This window comes from Camelus dromedarius, chromosome 6 (genome assembly GCF_036321535.1).
Source record: "Camelus dromedarius isolate mCamDro1 chromosome 6, mCamDro1.pat, whole genome shotgun sequence".
Classification (NCBI taxonomy): Eukaryota; Metazoa; Chordata; class Mammalia; order Artiodactyla; family Camelidae; genus Camelus; species Camelus dromedarius.
This window is the reverse complement of record NC_087441.1, coordinates 7752982-7774231: the sequence shown is the minus strand read 5'-3', so window position 1 is coordinate 7774231 and position 21250 is coordinate 7752982. Positions and strand designations below refer to the sequence as shown.

General features: G+C 37.1%; 1 protein-coding gene across 1 annotated transcript; it reads right to left on the bottom strand.

Annotated features, from left to right (window-relative positions):
* Nucleotides 1–225: 225 nt before the first annotated feature.
* On the bottom strand, nucleotides 226–20887 carry RSPH3 (radial spoke head 3). The gene is given in 10 exon segments (XM_010996652.3): nucleotides 226–720; nucleotides 1125–1211; nucleotides 2926–3088; nucleotides 4657–4860; nucleotides 5856–6001; nucleotides 7550–7691; nucleotides 14115–14202; nucleotides 19983–20512; nucleotides 20514–20638; nucleotides 20824–20887. Coding segments are annotated over 10 exon segments (1863 nt in total). The 3' UTR covers nucleotides 226–406.
* Nucleotides 20888–21250: the final 363 nt, after the last annotated feature.

The following is a 21250-nucleotide window of genomic DNA, read 5'->3' as shown; positions in this document are numbered from 1 at the left end:
AAGCTCCATGGCTGACAGCACTGACATTCAGTACCATACTTACTAAAGAAAGAATGAAACCACAGTTAAGGAAAAATATATTAGCTATCTACTGTGGTAATGGAAGGACTAAGGAAAAATATATTAGTTAGTTGTATATAGTGGTAATGGGAAGTTTGTAATTTGACATAATTCTCATTAGAGTTACAATATACCTTCTAAATATTCTACTATAAATAAATGAAGTTTCATTTTAAAAATTAGTTTTATTATTTCAACGTATTGATTTGCCCAGTCCATCAGACAAGAAGGCATGCTGACTAAACACAACATAATTTCCATAACCTGAGGGGACTCACGCATCATTACCTGATTGCTTGCAATGCTGACTGGCTGTTGTTTGGCTCCATGGCTCTGAAGCTCCCCTCTACTGGGACAGTTCTTCCCTCCCGAAGGCGTTCCTTATTTCTGGTTGTTCATCCTCTTCCTCCATAAGCCTCCTTTCTTTAGATAACACTTTCTCCATGTACCTTCCATCGTAGGGTGTTCTTTGTGGGAAGTCTCTGTCTGGGAGTGGCCTCTGTGACTGTGATGCACCAGGACCCTGGAATCCATTACCCACCAGCGGATCTCTCATTCCTCCAGGACCACCAAGCCTGTCCTCAGGTTTCAGAGATGAGGGCTTGTCCTCCTTACGCTCATACAGACTCAGTCTTTTCTCAACCACCTCATGAATCAACACTGAAAAATTACATGTACAGAAATCACTGTAATTTTTCATATTTTAGTAGTTATGATGCTGACTTACAGATGAGGATGAAATACCTGCCAGCCTGCTCTTCCCTGTATCATGATTTTTTACATAATACTTACCACCTGTGCCACTTAATGCACTGAATATGAATTATATCCAATGTCTGTTTTAACAGAATATCATATACAAAGTAATGACAGAAGATGTCAATTCTGATCAAATTATGAAAGAACCCAAAATAATCTCGAGGTAAAGTATGTGTACCTTTGTTAATGTAACTGATACACTGAAAATCTAAGAACCAAAACTGTAAAATTAACATCTTTCTTCTATTTATTCTCTCTTCTGAAAAGTTTCAGAGATGACTTTGAAATAAAATAAAAGAACTTACTGTCAAGCACTGTTCTTCCCACCATGCTGTATTCCATGGCTTTGTCAACTTCATTCATTAGCCATGGGAAGAATCCCATCTCAATATCTGCAATAAAAAGGTTAATTTCATTAAGAGAATTTTTTTCATCAAATGATTTTTATAGATTGGAAGTCTGTGCTTTCCCCCTAATGTTACAGATACATCAACATTGTTTTCTTACTATAAAATGTCAAATAGACACAGCATCACTTTTGCCATATTTTCCGTTATTTGTTCTGGTCCATTTCCTTTCTAGGAGAGTAGAAACAGTATTTTCAAAACTATGAGGCCTTTCTTGGAGTCTAAGACTTTAGAGCTGACTTTACAGGTGCAATGTGAGATGAACCAAGGAGGCAGGGGCAGGGGGTGTGGCACTGGGAGCAGAACTCCAGTTCCAGTGCAATGCAAATCTGGGATTGAGCAATACTAGGCGCCCCCTACCTGAGGCCCAGGGCCTGACATGATAGTGGCTGATGGAGATTCAGAGGATAAGGGTCAGAGAGCACCTGAGAAGAAGGCCATGTAGAAATGGGTCAGAAACTAGGTGTTTCCACTAGTGATAAATTTGTTTAAACCGAAATGGAAATCTACTCTACACTGAAAGTCTTTTAAAAATATGGTCCATTACAATATACATTTTAATGTTTTAAAGTGGCTTTATATGGGGGGGGGGTAGGGTATAGCTCAGTGGTAGAGCGCATCCCTAACATGCATGAGGTCCTGGGTTCAATTACCAGTACCTCCATTTAAAATAGATAAAATCCCCCTCAATAAAATTAAAAAAAAAAGGCTTTTGGAGGGGCCAGCATCTAATTGTTACTTTCCAATGGGTGACAATAGAATAGTGTGATAGAATAACACATTTGCTATCATAAGTAACTTTAATCTGAGGCATGAATCTCTTTTGCAAGATTTTAAATGATCTATAACTGACTCTTTCCACAATTCATAAGGAAGGAGGGTGGCAGTGAGAAAATGGCAACTCTTACCCTTCGCTTGGCCAGACTAGCCAAGGAGCGGTGGGGGTGCCATGAGACAGCTAACAGGTACTGGTTCTATAAAGGCAGAGATCAAGACTTTTTTTTTTTTTTTTTAAATCTCCAACACTCAATACAGTGCCTGGGATAGTATAAATACCTAATTAAACAACCTCACTAGCTTCCCCCAGAGGGTTTTTGATTGGAACAGGAAGTCCACTGAGAAAAATTTAGCAACAAACTACTTACACACATACATTAAATACACAATTGACCCTTGAACGACACGAGTGTTAGGGTGCTGATCGCCTGCGCAGTCAGAAATCCCCGTATAATTTTACAGGCAGACCTCTGTATCTGCAGCTCTGCCTCTGCAGGTTCAACCATGGGTCCTATAGTACTGCAGTATGAATTTATTGAAAAAAATCTGTGTATACGTTTTATTTACATTATGACATTTAGCTCCTAAGTAATCCTCATTTCACATATGAGGAAACTGAAGGACATAAAGCTAGTTAATGATAGAACTGGGATTCAAACTCAAATTTTTTGACATCAAATCCATATTTCTTTCTACTGTCCAGTGTTGTTTTTCAATAAAAGCAAACATCCTAAAATCAAGATCTTTATAATACACCTCTTATTAGTAACAGTGCTTACTTAAAACAACTATAATTGATTTTTAAATCTGTTTCAGGGACAGAAAGATTCCAATTCAAAATAAAAATGGGCACAGGATAAAGTCGAACCATTAAGAGGATGCTTTTCGTAACAAGGTTCATCTAACAAAAACCTCCACAGACCTCTTTCAATGGGATCATAAAAGTAGCCGCCATCCCTGAGACTGTCAAACACGGAAGGGAGAAGGTCGGCCAGGTAGCGCTGCGCGAAGGCTCGGGCGGCGATCTTCTGTGAGGTCTCCTTATGCTTGTGTATGGTTTGCCACTGCTGTTGCTTACGACGTTCCTGCTCAGAGAAAAACACCATCACCGACAGTTACGCAGCTGTTATATTCTCCCCAAGTACTGACTCTAGTGAGTAGGGGAATTTGGACTTATATTTGTATCAAAAAATGGGCAGCAAGGTGTCTTTGTCTATTAACACTTCATATTTTTCATCAAGAGTTTGATGAATTTCAACAACTAGTAGGTACTGAGTTTAGAAGAGATGAAGCTTAAGGTAAAATTCATTTCCTGATCCATTTTCAAATAAAATAATTTCAAGATATATATGTTGGACTGTGCAGTTGATATCAAAGAATAATAGTTATATGTATTTTAATTAGTATTATCATAAAGTATTGCTGATATAAAAATTACAGTTAGACATCTTCAATTTAAAAACTTGAGCCAATAAATTGTCTCATTTGTACTAATTCTTTGAATTCATAAAGTTCTGAAAATTACAAAACCTCTTTTTGTTGTTGCTGCTTCTTGTAGATCACGCAAAATTTATAAAGCTAGGAAATATCGTCTCTCCTCCCATGCAGAAGTGGGAGCACTAATAGATTTTCTAATTAAGTCTATTTTCAAGGTTTAAGCAAATATAAATCTAGATGATTTGTATTCTTCATTTTTTCATATTTCCTAATAGTAAATAAACAAATTTAACTATTCTTTGATAAAGACTTCACCAATTATTTCAGCAAAGCTAATTTTGTCAGTGTTCATTTTATAATTGTGAACAAATAGTCATGCATTTGCAGTCTTTACCATACGCCCTATGCTCTTCACACAGTTAACTACTCACTTTGGAGGATGACTGAAAGTCCACTTGACTGGATTCTATTCTATTGAGTAGAATGTCCCAGCATCTAAGCTATTCAGTGTAGGAAGCTAGACTCTGTAGCCCTGTCAGGTGTTCAGGAACTCCTTGATCATTTATCCAGCCAGTGTTTAACACAAGGTGACAGCTACTGCCAGGCCCTTCAGAAAGACCCTTAAAGATTACTGAGCCTGTTGCTTCCTAACTAGAGGTTCTTGGTATATTTTAAAAACTAGATTCTAAAACACTTCTTACGAAAGGTTCTAAAAACCTATAACCTATGGAAATATTTGATACAGCAAGTAGTTCTGGTGTATCCCTAAGGGTGTAGAGAAGGGCTGGCCACTGAGAAAAAGATCCAGAATTCTCTCCAGATCCTCCGCTTCTCATCCCCCACCTGCCCCCAACATATTCCACTTTTTCCTTCTACCTTTTCTGCCACTGACTTATAGCAAACGGATGTGTTACTTCTTTCTCTAGGACTCTTGATATTTAAGAATGCCTTTCATTGGGACGTATGTCATATAAATGATTACATTTAGAAGCCCTTGGGAACTCTATTTAGATGCATTTATGTCAGCTGGAATTTTAAAAATGTTAATTCAGTCCCTGGAAGATCTATGATCTACATAAGAAGAGAGACCTGAGCAGCAAATACTACAGGTCTTTTCCAACGTGTTTCTGAAGATCTATTCATACTGCACGCGACTTTGAACATAATCTATTAAATAGCCAAAATCTGCCTAAGAGAGGAAACTAAAACTCTGTACTTTCTCCTCTCGGTGCCGTCTCTCTTGCTCTTCGAGTCGCTGAACTTCTGCAAGCTCGATGTTGCGTAACTCCTCGTGTGCGTACTGGCTGGCCCGCAGGTCAGCCAACTCTTCCTCTTCCATCACCTCCAGAAGGGACTGCTCAATGGTCTTTCCCACCAAAACTTCTAACATTGGTTTAACTTCAAGATCAAAGTCAAAGAGCTTGAACACACAAAACAAAGTAATCATGAACCATATGTTCAGTGAAAAAATTTCCAGAAGAGCAGCAATAACACAGTACTATATATTGTCTTCTGTGAATCAGACACTGTGCTGGTTCTTTATTTATGGTTTCTAACCCTCAAAATAGCCCTGAAATGCACATAGGCTGTTCACAGGCAAAAACTGATTGAGTCAAAAAAAAAAAGACCTATGCAAATCATCAGAATGAACTCAACAATTTTAAGATCAAACTCTGAAACCCAAGGGAAATATCCTTGTCTTATTCTCTGTATTTTCTGCTCAATTTTTAATGGTTGTTTTTGATAACAGTTTGAAAAACAAAGGAACAAGAATAAAGGATATTTTGGTGATTCATCTTTTGGATTCAGAGGGAAATATAACTTTCTACATAGCTTATGAAGACTTATTTTATTTCCCAATTTCAATGTCAGCTCTTTCAAGTTCCTTCGAGTCTTAAATCTCACTTAAGTCATTATGCACATAAGCACTGGCTTCTCTTCTTCAGTTTCATTAACTGGCCTATTTCTACAATCACTGACATGAAAATGTAGTTATTTTAGGATTTTTTTTTCTAACACAAAGAGAATATCTTCATAAAAGTTATATCATCTATAAGCAACTAGTAGTGGGATCTTTTATACCAGAGATATTATTTTTCTTTATTTGGTACAAACCTACTTTATACTCATTCATTAAGCAAGTATGCAAACACACAAAAATTAAATATATAAATATTCTAAAAACATTTCTAATAATTTTTATTTCTGAGCAGCAAAGAAGGGAAATCAGATCATGGTATTTAAAAAAACATTTCCGGGGAGGTCAGGATAAAACCATTATAGATAAAGTTGGAAAGAAATGAAGTAGAATCTTCCTGATTGTGAAGTGGTTTGTATTCATGTTAAACTTTTAACTAAACCTGATTTTAACCATTTATAAAGAAGACAGAGGGAAATCGGAGTAATGTACTATACCTCTCCTTCTAGTATTTGGGTGGCCACATCTTTGCCAGTTTTGGCAGGAATAAAGAGTGGTGTTGGTGGTCTGTCCAAAAATGCATCTGTCTGGCATTCCGTATCAACTTCTATTATGCGGTCAGCAATTTCTTCAAGGTATAACTCTAAGAGAACATCATACACATTGAGTTTGAAATTCTGGTCTATTTCAAGTATGTATGTGTACTTGAAACTACAGCTCCTTCAAAATAGAATTGAGTGGATCAGAAAATAAGTCTTAGAATAAAGTGCCCAAATGTGGGGTTTAATTCACATATTATACCACATATTTTGATATATTTGGAAGACCACAGAAACAGTCAGGCTAGAACACTTACCAAATGTTGAGAAAGCACTGAGCTTCGTATTTGAAAACTGAACTAAAGAAGAACATGAAATCACAGACGTATATAAGACGCAAACTGTAACATGGGATGGAAAGTCAATAAGCCATCTATTTAATTGAGTCCTAAGATAGTCAATGCATAAAGATTTGAAAATTCCTGGATATGTAAAAAAAATTATGCACCATGTCACTGTGTTACTTGATGTTCCCTCTAGCCTGTATATTATAAACAGACATATGCAAACAAATTTCACCTCAGGAATAATTTATATGAGGCAAGGGCAGTGTGGTATCATGCAAAGAACATGAGAACTGGAGCCAGATGTTGAACATAGGACCTAGCCACGTTATATCCTCTTTGGGCCTCAGAGTCTTTATCTATAAAAGGGAGCATAATGATGGGTCACATGAGTCTTTGTAATAATAGAGGAGATACATAAGTAAAGGATCTGGTATAGGAAAATACTCAACAAAAGTGGCTGCTGTTATATAAGTTAACATTCTGATAGTAACAACACTAAAATTTAGCTTTCCCAGAAATACAACTATGTTGGCTAATCAGAGACATACACACATCCTAGACTTGGCCTCAAGGTAGGGAAAAAGCGTGGAATGCTTCTCTTCCTTTGGTCCTTACTATTTAGACACATCTCTGATGAATCCACTCACCATCTTGGTAGGGTGCAAGGTGGATCTTGAGTAGTTACATTGGTCCAAGGAAAACACCAAGTACTGTCTGACTAACAGGATTGTGTCAACAACCCTGCTAGACACTGTAGGTCCAGGTAAGCCTTCACAGCTGACAACAGTCAGACAAGTAGGGAAAGCCTGGTGCTAGCCTAGAAGAGCCCGTGTGGCCCTGGGGAGTATGTGGATGGAGAACAAGAGGAGAGAACAGAAGAGGCCATGGTGAGAGAGGTGGGGGACTCAGATCTAAACAGGTTTACTCCTTTCAAAAGACAAAATACCAAAAACAAAACAAAACTATATTGCTCTCCTGTCCTGTCCAGTGATTTATGTTGGGCTAGAAAAAGTAAGAAATTACCCCAGTTTGAGAACAGAATACATGAAAAGGGCTGAGAGAGAATTAATTTGGGCATGAAATTCTTTTTTTTAAAGACCCCATCTCACACTTCTAGCCATACCCAATATAATAATAAAATATAGTCTATGAATTTGTTTAGTGAATGGACTTCTCCTACCATGTGACTGGGAAAGTATTAGATAGCATAACAGATACATAAATAATATAAAGGCCAAAGGAAATGACTTAGAAAACTGAGCACGCCCAGGAGCCACACGGCCAATGGCAGGCGTGCCCACATACCTGTTTGCACATCCACGTGCTTTCTGCCTTCCACGGGTTCAGGCGTTCGTGGTCTGAGCTGTTCTTGGGCTCGTTTTTTGGCAAGAGCCCTCCTCTTAGCCTGCTGTTTCCTCTGAATCTCTACAGGATCAGGCTGTCCAGGCTGAGGGACAGAAAAGGCTTCTAAAATTTAGAAAATATTTCTCAAAGTACATAGAACTGCTGTTCCCACAGTGATTCCCCGAGAATATGAAAGCACCTGCCATATGATGCTTCCTGATTATCAGTGATTGATGATTCAAAGTTTATTTGAACTTTGTCAGGTAATTACAAAGGTATCTGACAAAACATATAAAGTAACTTCAAAGTATGACTGTTAATTGGAATAAAATGGTGCAGAATCCCATCTAATAAACTGTTTTTCCTCATTCAAGGATTTTTTACCATGAATTCCTCTTGTGCCTAGTAAACAGATATAACCATTCAGTCACAATAAATTTTAGTGTGAAGTTAAGAAACTGAAAAGCGCTAGAACTTTTTTTTTTAAATCTGAGTTTCATTTGGGCAGAATTTCCTTAAAAAAAATTAGCTAACAAAGAAAACATCCATGGCCAAACAAAGCTTGTCCAAGGCCACAAAACAAAAGCTGACTAAGGGATTAAAAATAAAATTATTCACAGTAGTTCTGCAATATTTGGAGGTCTCTGATTTTGTATCTATATCTTATTTTGTAGCCCTTCTCTATAGCTAACCTGTCTTACCTCAAGGTAAGTATGAAAAGAAAAAGAGAAATATGAAAGCATTTTGCAGGAAAAATTTTAACATTTAAAATTAGAATTCTAAAAACATTTTCACTGAAATGACATTATAGTATTTTTAAAAAGAAAAAGAAAATTTCCTATAATCCCATATCTCTAACACAATGGCTACTGTTATTTAAAAGCATACAGCTTTTTGAAGTTGTGAAGATACTACACATTTTATACTTTTTTCTAACTTAACATCACCTATTGCAATGTTTACATGATACAGTGGGAAGAAGAGCATTGGCTCTGAAGCTCAAATTCCAACTCCTTAATTTCTTAATTACTATGATTAGTAAAGCTTAGACTAATAATACACATTTTCAGATATTCAGTTTTCTCATCTGTATAATGGGAATAACATCTAAGTTTTTGATTATAAGGAACAAATCAGATAATAATGTGCCAAGGCTAATACAATACCTGTCACAGAATAGCTCTTCCCCTACCTCGTTATCATTTCCTTCTATAATAAAATAACTACATAACCAAAAAGAAAAGAAATATCACCTACAGTTTCATTTTTCTAATACAATTACTAATATCATTTTGAGATTGTTTAATGGAGACTTTTTTCTTTGTAAATGTATATCTTCTAGATTATTATAAATATCATGCTTGAATTATTTCCATGTTTTAAAATGGAACAGAGTTATAAATGTCAGCCTTCAAAGATTTAGGGTAACAAAAATGCAACAAGTTCGTTTTAGAAATGCATTGCTCAAATTAAAGGATTGCTTTGGCAATCCTGGGTCTTTTATGGTTCCATATAAATTTTAGGATTATTTATTCCAGTTTTGTGAAAATGTTATGGGTAATTTGATAGGGATTGCATTAAATCTGTAGATTATTTTGGGTGGTATGGCCATTTTAACAAAATTATAAATCCTCCAATATTAATATTAAATATTAATATTCAAATTAATAGTAACAATATTAAACATTAATCTTCTAATGCAAGAGCATGGAGTATCTTTCCATTTATTCATATCAATTCAATTTTCTTTATCAATGTTTTATGGTTAAGTATAAATCTTTCACCTCCTTGGTCAGGTTTATTCCTAAGTATTTTTTTAATGTGATTTTTAAAGAGATTTTTTTTTTACTTTCCTTTTCTGATTTTTTTAATTAGCGTAAAGAAACACAACAGATTTCAATATATTAATCTTGTATCCTGCTACCTTCCTGATTTCGTTTATCAGCTCTGGTAGTTTTTGTGTGGAGTCTTTAGAGTTTTCTATATGTAGTATCATGCCATCTGCATATGACAATTTCACCTCTTCCCTTCCAATTTGGATACCTTTTATTTCTTTTTCTTGTCTGATTGTTGTGGCTAGGACTTCCAATACTATGTTGAGTAGAAGTGATGAGAATGGGCATCCTTGTCTTGTTCCAGATTTTAGTGGGAAAACTTTCAGCTTTTCACTGTTGAGTATTATGCTGGCTGTGGGTTTGTCATAAATAGCTTTTATTATGTTGAGATATGTTCCCCTTATACCCACTTTGGTAAGAGTTTTTATCATAAATAGGTGTTGAATTTTATCAGAAGTTTTTTCTGCATCTATTGAGATGATCATGTAGTTTTTGTCTTTTCTTTGTTGATGTGGTGTATCACACTGATTGATTTGCATATGTTGAACCATCCTTGTAACCCTGGGATGAATCCAACTTGATCGTGATGTATGATCTTTTTTATGTTGTTGGATTCAGTTCGCTAATATTTTGTTGTAAATATTTGCATAATATTCATCAAAGATATTGGCTTGTAATTTTCTTTTTTGATACTGTCTTTGGTTTTGGTATCAGGGTAATGGTGGCTTCACAGAATGACTTTGGGAGTGTTCCCTCCCTTTCAATCTTTTAGATTTTTGATTTCTGATATACAGTCCTGGAATTTTGTTTGCAGGAAGCTTTTTCAAATTACAGATTCTATTTCACTCCTAGTGATCTAATATTCAAATTACTTCTTCTTCATCAGTTTTGGTGGATAGTATGTTTCTAGAAAATTGTCTCTTTCTTTTAGGTTGTCCAATTTGTTGGCATATAATTATTTACAGTATTCTCTTATGGTTTTTGTTATTTCTGTAGTATTGGTTGTGATTTCTCCTTTTTCATTTCTAATTTTGTTCAGTTGGGTCCACTCTCTTTTCTTCTTGGTGAGAGGTTTGTTGATTTTGTTTACCCTTCAAAATAATCAGCTCTTGGTTTTAATTTTTTCTATTTTTTAATCTCTATTTTATTTATTTCCTCTCTGATCTTCATTATGATTTCCTTCCTTCTTGCTGCATTAAGGTTTTATTTATTCTTCTTTTTCTAATTCTTTCTGGTGGTTAGGTTAGGTTCTTTATTTGAGATCTTTCTTATTTTTTGAGGAAGGCCTGTATCACTATGAACTTCCTTCTTAGGACTGCTTTTGCTGGATCCCATAGATTTTGTATAGTTGTGTTTTCATCTCTGTATAGTTTCTTAAAAAATAGTTGCTCTAGGTATTACAATATACAATATGTACCTTCTTAAAGTCAACATTTAGTATCAACATTTTACCACTTCAAATGTAGATGGTTTATTTCCATTTAGATTCCCTGATTCTATTTTTACAATATAATCAAAATACAATCATCTTAAATATTTCATCTACATACATTAAGCATTATATCATGTGATGTGCTTCAGCCATCACATATAATTTTTAAAAACCATGAGAAAGACAGATGATTGTATTTATCCCTATTTTCACCCATTTCCTTGTTCTATCTTCCTTCCTGAATCCCCCAACTTCCTCTGTTATTTCCTTTCTATTCAGAGAACTTCATTCGGCCATTATTTAAGGGTAGGTGATATTATGTAAAGGCCGTCATTATTTAAGGGTAGACATTATTTAAGGGAAGGTGACTTTTTTAAGGGCTGGTGACAAATTCTCTTAGTTCTCCTTCATCCAAGAATGACTGAGTTTCTTGCTTTTTCCTGAAGGATATTTTCATTGGATTAGAATGTGATAGTCCTTTTCTTTCAGGGCTTGAGAAATTCTGTGCTACTTCTTTCTGGCCTCCGTGGCTCCAGAGGAGAAATCCACTGTTACTCAAGTAATTGTTTCCTTTCTGGTAACGGGTCATATTGCTATCGTTTGTTTCAAGATTTTTTTTGTTTTTTTTGCTTTCAAAGGTTTGATTTTGATATGTCTTAGTGTGAACTTTGTAGGTTTATGCCTCATGTCAAATTTGTGGAGTTTTCAGGCATTATTTCTTTGAATTTTTTTTCAATCCCACACTTTTTCCCCTCTCTTGGGACTTGATAAGATGAATTTAGATATTTTGTTATTGTTCCTCAGCAATCTGAGGCTTTTTTTTTTTGGGTGGGTGGGTGGGGGTCTATTTTCTAGATACCTGTTCTTCAGACCAGGTGATTCCGTTGATTTGTTTCTGTATTCACTAATTGTTTCATATGTCATCTCCAATGAATCCATCTGTGAGTGTTTTTTTATTTTGGTTATTCTATTTTTCAGTTCTACATTTGCCATTTGGTTTATTTTCATATCTTCTATTTTTTGCTAAGATTTTCTGTTTTTTCCATTTATTTCAAGAGTGGTCATAACTGTCCATTTTTGGTTGAAACAATTTTATGATTACTGCTTTAAAATCCTTGTCAGGGTACTCCTACATCTGAGTCATCCTAGTGCTGTCATCTCTTGATTGGTTTTTCTCACTCAGGTTTTGACTGTCCTGGTTCCTGGTATGATGTATGATTTTTTAATAGTATTCTGTATTTTGGGTATTATGTTGTGAGACGCTGGATCTCATTTAATTATTTAGCAGGAAGTCACTCCCTTTATTTTAGTGTGCTGGCAGTAATGAATCAGAGGACGGATTTGTATTATTGCTGCCACGTGGAGACTGAGGTCAAGCTCTCCATCTAAGCTTCACTGATGCCCTGGGGCAAGGCAAGGCAGTTTTTCCTTTAGTGTCTGGCTGGAGGAGTGAGGCAGCATGGTAAATGGTCCTGTCCTACTAGGCCACCCTCTATCTTTGGATAGAGGGAGCAGGCTTTTCTTAGGGTATGCCTGGTTCCCGGGTGTGTGTGGTTCCAGGTTGTAGGTTTCTCCAGCAATCTGGGATCTGTGAGAAGCAAAAAGAACACCTAGGGAACCCATCCTTGCCATGTCCTGAAGTCCCTTGCTATGTCCTGAGTTCCCTTGCCAGTCCAGTTTCTTCTTTTCACCTTTCAGAGTCTCCCTATATTTGCTGTGGTACTATGTGCAGGGCTTTTTAGTTGTAAGAGGAGGAGTAGGGACGAACTGGTGAATTCCTTCCTGTTTGTCTGGACTGGAAGTCTCAGTACAGACTTTGTTTTAATTGAAATATAGTCAGTTTACAATGTTGGGTTCATTTCTAGTTATACAGCACAATCTTCAGTCATAGAGGAACATACATATATTTGTTTTCATATTCTTTTTCACCATAGCTTACTACAAGATATTGAATACAGTTTCCTGTGCTATACAGTATAAACTTGTTTATCTATTTTATGTATATTAGTATCTGCAAATCTAGAGCTCCCAATTTATCCCTTCTCACTCCCTTCCCGCCTCAGTACAGACTTTTAAGGTAAGGTATTGATTAACTAATGAACTAAAAAAAAATCAAATTGCCACAATATTAACTTTAAAAAAAAAGCAGCAATTCATTACTACTCTTGTTCAAGGACTGCCAGTATTCACTGCTACTGCCACAAGAAAATGCTCCAGCACATGTCTATATCACATGTTTGAGCTATTGTTTCTAAATGCTGGTCCCTGAACTGGCTATCAGAATTGCCTAGAGAAGTTTATAAATGCTACATACCCTGTGTGCAACTTTGGAGGTTCTAATGCAGGAAATCCATGGTATAGGTGAAGCATATATATTTTTAATGAGTTTGTAGGTGATTTTGATGTATACTGATTCACAGTGTCTAACATCCCACACATCACCATGTGGTGTTAAGCATTTATATGTCATATAGTGTTTACAGGTTAACTGAACTGTATTTCATTTCTGCACCAAGAAATCATCACTCTTAATACTGCACTACATCTTATTCATCTCTGTAGCCCGGGAACCCAGCACAGGACTTAAAACTCAATAAACATTTGTTGAGTGAACTAAAGAAAAGAAGCATAATTAAGACTTTCTAACTTAATAATGATAATAGTATTGGAGTATGAGATAATTTAAACAAACCCTAATATTTTAGACCAGTGCTACTCGAAGTGTGGTCCCCAGACTCACGCTGTCTGTGAACAGTCTGAACTGGTCTGTAACAATGTAATGACAGAAGTTGAGAGTAAACGTTTGGAAACTTTCAGAACAGTTTCCCACAGTTCTGTTGACCTAATAAAAATTGGGGCTTGTATTTTTAAAATACTTTCAATTGTGGTAAAATACCCATAACATAAAATTTATCATCTTGACCATTTTTAAGTGCACAGTTGAGAGGCATTAACTACATTCACATTGTGCAACCATAGCCATCATTCACCTCCAGAGCTCTTTTCATCTTGCAAAACAGAAACTCTGTCCCTGTTAAATAATAACTCCCTATTCCCCAATCCCCTGGCAACCATCATCTGGTTTGCATTCGGCATGTCTTTTTGTTTTTTCATTTCATTTTTCTAGTAATCCATCTTTATTCTATTTTATACATGTTTTAGTCTGTAACAGATTAGAAATAAAAAGAAAGGAAAAAATTGGTCCTTCAGCACAGGTAGTTTGGAACGCTCTGTGTTAGACTATTCAAATTACACTCACCAGTGGTACTGTCTGCAGAGCGTAAGTGTTGCCTCGGATCACCCTTCGGTCATACATTATGTTTCCATGATGCACAGGTTCTTCAGCTCTGTAAAAAAGCAAGTTCTAAATAACGACTGTAATAGAGTGTTACTATCTATGAGGTTAACCCATTTTTAATAAAATTTAGGCTAGATGAAAATATTTTAAGAAAACAGACTTTTTTAAAGCACAGTCCATTAAATAAGGAGACAAATGGCTACCATTTATGGAATGCTTATATTATAATGCTGGACCCTTCACAGACATTATTTTACTTATTGCTCAAAATAAGCTTCAAGCTGGGAGCGATGGCTGCCATTTCACTGAAGAGGAAGTAGACTCAGAAAGGAATTGCCCAAGGTTACCTAGCTGGTAAGACGCAGTGCTGGATTTAGGCTGTAAATCTGTTAGACTACTTAACTAATGCGAAAACAGCCCAATTGAAAAGGGGCCTGCCCTAAAGGACTGAAAAAATTTTGATTCAAGAATTGAAAAGTTACATTAATAGAATCAGGCTTAAAAAATAAGTCAAATTTCTTATTGCTCTTTAATCTTAAAGATATTTTTAAAAAATACTGCTTTAAATGTTAATAAAATTTTAATTTCTGAGATCAGAATGATGAATAGTGAAAAATACACAGTTGGTATTTTCATTCAAAATTCTTTCAACGATACTCCATTTGTGGCTATAAAACCAAATAGCGACTTATACCAATAACAGTACTCTATCAGAAATGATTTTGTGAGGGGTGGTAAATTGCTTATTTATCATACATTGAAACAACTACTGGATAAGCCGACATTGTATTACTTAAAACCCAGACATGCTTCACTACTCCTCTTACTTGACCTCTGGGCAGCGTTCAGCTCAGTGGGCCACACCTGCACTGAGGCACTCTCTGTCCCAGGCCTCCATGATCCCACTATATTATTCTGAGTGCTTTTCTGCTTTTTCTCTGACTCCTCTCTTTCAACCTGTGTTTGCTAGCTCCCTGCAACTAGAGGATTTCCTTATGGTTCAGCCTCCTCTTGTCCTGAGTTGACCTCATCCATTCTTAAGGCTTCACTTAGATCCATATACCTAAAACTCTCAATTTTATCTTTAGTTCAGAACTCTCCTCTGAGCTCCAGGCTGTAGATCCAATTGACAAGCCAGATGACATCTCACTAAGATGTCTCAAAGGCAATCTCAAATTTGAGCTAATTATCATTCTCCTACTCCAATTTGTTATTTCTGTGGGGTTCTGTATTTGCATTTCATTAAGTGCTACCAGTAATCAGCCAGTTGGCTTAACCTAGAAGCCTGGGGGTCATCCAAGACTCTTCCCTCTTCCCCATTTTCTACAACTAGCAAATTCTATTGACTCTATCCCCAAAATCTTTCTGGCATCCATCCACTGCTCACTGCCACCACTATCTTTTATCTGGACTACTACAAAAGTCTCTTAGTCTCTTAACTATCTGTAATAGCATTTCTCCCTCAACCTATTCTATACATTGTAGTCAGGGATCTTTTAGAATGGAAAAAAATCCAAACATAATGCTTACTTGATTAAAGCATCCTAGTGCTAATTAAAAGTAATACTGAGGATAAATTTCATTTTTATGCTATCAAATGACAAAAAGAAAAAAATCTATAACACCTATTGCTGGAGACGATGTGAAAAAAAGGACATGTTTAAACATTCCTGGAGGAAAGATATTTTGTTCTATCTGTGTTAAAAATACACAACTTAACAATCCCACCCTGGGATTCCGCCTCATAGAAATAAAAAGGTCAGTACATAAGACTGTTTATCGAAACCTCCTTCTTTGTGGTAAAAACCTGAAGCAAACTGAGTATCTACCAATAGTGGAAAATTTTAATAATGTATGTATCAGGGGATATCACGCTGCTATGAAAAACAACTGGAGGAACTTCCACAAAGAATCAGATGAGAAAAGGAAGATGTTGAGAATTGTGTATAATATGTTACCATTGCTATGAAGGAGACAAAACCCTTGCAGATGTGTATCTGTATGTATATATTCATACATTTGTACATAAACATGTGAGTATAGAGAAAAGTATAAAAGTTTTCATTCAAAGTCATTAACATAGTTTGGGGGCTGGAGAAGGAGAGCAAGTTTGCAAGGGAAGGGGTTGGGGAATAAGGCTGTACTAAGAACACATACAAGCACGAATAGTATGAGTCCATTTATTAAATAAATGTATGTATATGTATATACATAAACTAGGGAAAAAAGGAATTAGAACTTATAAAATAGGGGAGGAGCCAAATGCAGATTAATATGTGTAGTACAATTCTATTTTGGAAATAAACCTAAACATACGTACGTATGCTCATATATGTGTGTACAAGCAACGAGGTGTGGAAGAATAACATAAGATTGTTAAATTTGGTTACAACAGGGAAGTAGGAGCAGAGGTAGGTGAAAGATAATTAACTTTGCCTCTATTCATCCTTATTTTATACTTTTCATTTGCTTCAACAAGCATATATTACTTTTATAAATTGAAAATCACCAATAAGGATAAATTTAGACTGAAAAATCAAATAGACACATATAAAAGAACTCCTTCCAAAGATCTGAATCGATGGATTACTTCAATATACCAATCAACTAACTCTTACAAAAATTGTTCCTAATGAATCAGCATTGATTCTTATTTCATGTTGGTCTGACTTAATAGGAATGATTTGTAAGTAAACACTTAAAGGCACCAGGAAATATTTCTAAAAGAAGTCCCTTTTTAAACTGAATCTTTTAATAATATAAATAGTTTAAATTTAAATTTTCTATTTTGGTTTTCTTAAAGTGATAGACATTTCTTATTTTAAAAAGTATATTGTCAAAATAAGGTAATTATGAATTTAGACTCAGAGTTTGAAATAAACATCAAGAATTACATTGCTAAACCCACAGCCAGCATAATATTCCACAGTTAAAAGTTGAAAGCTTTCCCACTAAAATATAGAACAAGACAAGGAAGCCCACTCTCACCACTTCTATTCAACATAGTATTGGAAGTCCTAGCCACAGCAATCAGACAAGAAAAAGAAATAAAAGGGATCCAAACAGGAAGAGAAGAGGTAAAACTGTCACGATATGTAGATGATATGATACTATATATAGAAAATCTTAAAGGCTCCACACAAAAACTACTAGAGCTGATAAAAGAATTCAGGAAGATAGCAGGATACAAGGTTAACATACAGAAATCAGCTGCATTTCTTTATATTAACAATGAAATATCAGAAAAAGAAGGTAAAGAAATAATCCCTTTTAAAATCACATCCAAAAAAAAAAGGAATAAAGCTGACCAAGGAGGTGAAAGCCTTACACGTGAAGAAATACAACACATTGGTTAAGGAAGTTAAAGGTGACTTAAAGAAATGTAAAGATGTCTCATGCTCTTGGATTGGAAGAATTATTGCTAAAATGGCCATACTACCCAAAGCAATCCACAGATTTAATGTGATCCCTATCAAATTACCCAGGACATTTTTCACAAAGCTAGAACAAATAATCCTAAAATTTATATGGAATCACAAAAGACCCAGAATTGCCAAAGCAATATTGAAGAAAAGGAACAAAGCTGGAGATATAGCCCTCCCAAACTTCAGACAATACTACAGAGCTACAGTAATCAAAACAGCATGACATTGGCACAAAAACAGACATGGATCAATGGAACCGAAGAGAGAGCTCACAAATAAACCCACAGACTTATGGTCAATTAATCTTTGACAAAGGAGGCAAGAATACACAGTGGAGAAAAGACAGTCTCTTTAGCAAATGGTGTTGGGAAAACTGGACTGCTGCATATAAATCAATGAAGTTAGAACACTCCCTCATACCATATGCAAAAATAAACTCAAACTGGCTTCAAGACTTAAATATAAGACAAGATACTATAAACTTCCTAGAAGAAAACATAGGCGAAACATTTTTGGACATAAATCTTAGCAATGTTCTCCTAGGGCAGTCTACCCAGGCAACAGAAATAAAAGCAAAAATAAACAAAAGGGACTTAATTAAATTTATAAGCTTTTGCATAGCAAAGGAAACCATAAGCAAAACAAAACAACAACCTACAGAATGGGAAAAAATATTTGCAAATGATATAACAGACAAAGGCTTAATTTCCAGAATATGTAACAGCTCATACAACTTAATAACTTTTCTTTTTAGTTTTTCTAACAACTCACCCAATTCAAAAATGGGCAGAAGACCTAAATGAGCAATTTTCCAATGAAGATATACAAATGGCCAATAGGCACATGAAAAAATGCTCAATATTGCTAATTATCAGAGAAATCCAAATCAAAACTACAGTAAAGTATCATCTCACACCAGTTAGAATGGCCATCATTAAAAAGTCCATAAACAATAAATGCTGGAGAGGGTGTAGAGAAAAGGGAACCCTTCTACTCTGTTGGTGGGAATGTAGTTTGGTGCAGCCATTTTGGAAAACAGTTACAGGGATTCCTCAAAAAACTAAAAACAGATTTACCATTTGATCCAGCAATCCTACTCCTGGTCATTTATCTGGCGGGAATTCTAATTTGAAAAGATACATGCACCCCAATGTTCCTAGCAGCACTGTATACAATAGCCAAGACAAGGAAACAACTTAAATGTCTATTGACAGATGATAAAGAAGCTGTGGTATATTTATACAATGGAATACTACTCAACTGTAAAAAGTAATAAAATAATGCCATTTGCAGCAACATGGATGGACCTGGAGATTGTCATTCTAAGTGAGGTAAGCCAGAAAGAGAAAGAAAAATACCATATGATATCACTCATATGTGGAATCTAAAAAAAGTAAAAAGAAGATACTAATGAGCTTATCTACAAAACAGAAACAGACTCACAGACATAGTAAACAAAGTTATGGTTACTGGGGGAATGGGGGTGGGAAGGGATAAATTGTGAAGCCTCAGGTTTACAAATATTAACTAGTATATATAAAACAGATAAACAACAAGTTTCTTCTGTATAGCACAGGAAACTATATATTCAGCATCTTGTAGTAACCTATAATGAAAAAGAATATGAAAACGAAAAACAAATACAATTTTAAGAAGTTACATTGCTGACATTCAATCATAAATTCAACAATTTGTGTAGAGTGCTAACTATGTGTCAGACACAATCTTAAGTGAACAAAAGCCACAAAGTTTCCTGCTTCCATGGAGCCTATATTCTCGGAAAGTTCTGATTCCAAAATTTGAGGCTTATGGAAAGAACTTTAAGAGAACCAAAACATTTAAGGTCCTTCCTAAATACAGATATTTGAATATTTGCAAATACTCATGCATGTAAAAGTACAATCTGGGGCCCAGGAAGGATGGATAACCTGATTCCTGCCTGAAGACTGCTGTGGAAACCGAAGACTGCTTTACTTGGCTCCCATTTTGGACATGCTATTGTGTGTGACACCTTTGTACCTCAGTTTCCTCATGTGCACTGAGGAGTTATAAAACCCACTTCACAGCACTGTGGACTAAATAAGAAAATATATGTAAATGCCCCTAGAAGGTACTTGGCACATGGTTAGTCAACAATAAACGTTATTTGCCTCAAGCTTAGTGAAATAAGTAGGTTCCATGGACGGTTATCAATCATGCTATTATCATTATCACTAAAAGTTCACTAATGCCCTGTCTTGCTTCATTCTTCTACACCACGGGAGAGTTCTTTAGAGAGGAAATTTTATTTCGCAGAGAAGGGAAGCAGCATAGGCAGGTTTTCCCAGGGCGAAGGGGCCAGGATCCCGCGGCCCGCGATAGTGGAGTGGGTGGAGAACACACTGGGGTTGCTTTGCTCACTCACGGCTGCAACAGGTTGTCCCGGTAACGGCGGCGCTGGCAGGGCAGGGCCCGGGGCCGGCTGGTGTAGGTGTAGGTGGCCATGGCCGGAGAGGTGCGGTCCGTCAACCTGGAGGCCACGTCCGGGTTCGGACCGCTTCGCTTTCGGTGACGCCTGGCTTCGAAGCAGGTGGGCACTAAAGCGTCGTGGAAGCCGGAGAGGTGCAAGTAGTGCCAAGGGCAGGGATTCCGCGACGCAAGGAGAGGCGGCGAGAAGGGAGGCGGGCGGGAAGGGAGGTTGCCAGGGCAGGAGGTGGGAGCTACACTCGGCTTGCTCCACTCAGCAGCGAGCCCGGCGCCGGCGCCCCCAGCGGTTGCCCAGCAACCCAGTGTTCCGTCTGGGGGCGGGACCTCCGGGCTGTTCCGGTTGTCGGGTTTTCTGGGATGGCCAGTGCTAAGAGCCACTTCCGGCCCTTGACTCCGCCCAACCGCCCCTCCGTTGTAGATGCGCCTGCGCGTGAAGAAGGCGGGCATGGCGGCGCAGGTTTGCGGTGGGACGGCAGTGGTCAGCAGTCCCGCTTTGGAGTCTGGCTTTGTGGGGCCAATGTCGGCGCTGTTCTCCCAGGCCCCGTTCCTTAGGGGCCGTCCTCAGCTGTTTCTCCCGCCGCTGCCGCCACGCCTCTACTCCGGACCGTCCACTTAACGAACGCACACGCGTGGCATCTGGGCTCCCAGCTCTGTTACGTGCCAGGGCCGGACAAGGGCTTCCCTGGTGTCTCCCAGCACCGCCACCTGTCCTGCGCCAGAGGCCTCCTGCCGCCGCCCTGAGCAGCAGGTCTGCATTTCCCGGCTTCCTTCTCTGCTACCGCTCTGTTTGTCCTTCAGGGGACTCTCGGGCGCCCGGAGCGTGAAGGGACGCCCGACAGACATCTAATTTTGGGAAAGCTTGGGCGCTTTGTTTTAGGCCCCCTATGACCTGAAGAATGAAGCAGCATGGGGAGGGTCTGCCCTTAGAAACGCAAATGCATTGGTTTTAGTATTAGTAATGTAAAAATACTGGTCTGTGTAAGTGAAGTGTTTTGTATCCCTGAGTGATCAGTTATTTGCATTTGCATTCTTCAGTTCAGCTAAGTGCTGCTTGGATTTAAATCCAGGTTCTGCAATGTGCTAGTCCCATCACCTCTGGCAGGTTAATGTTTTTGCGCTTCATCTTGTTGCTCTACAAAATGGGATTAATAGAATTTATCTTTTATTAGAGTTTGTCATATGAGGATTAAAAGCATTAATAAATGT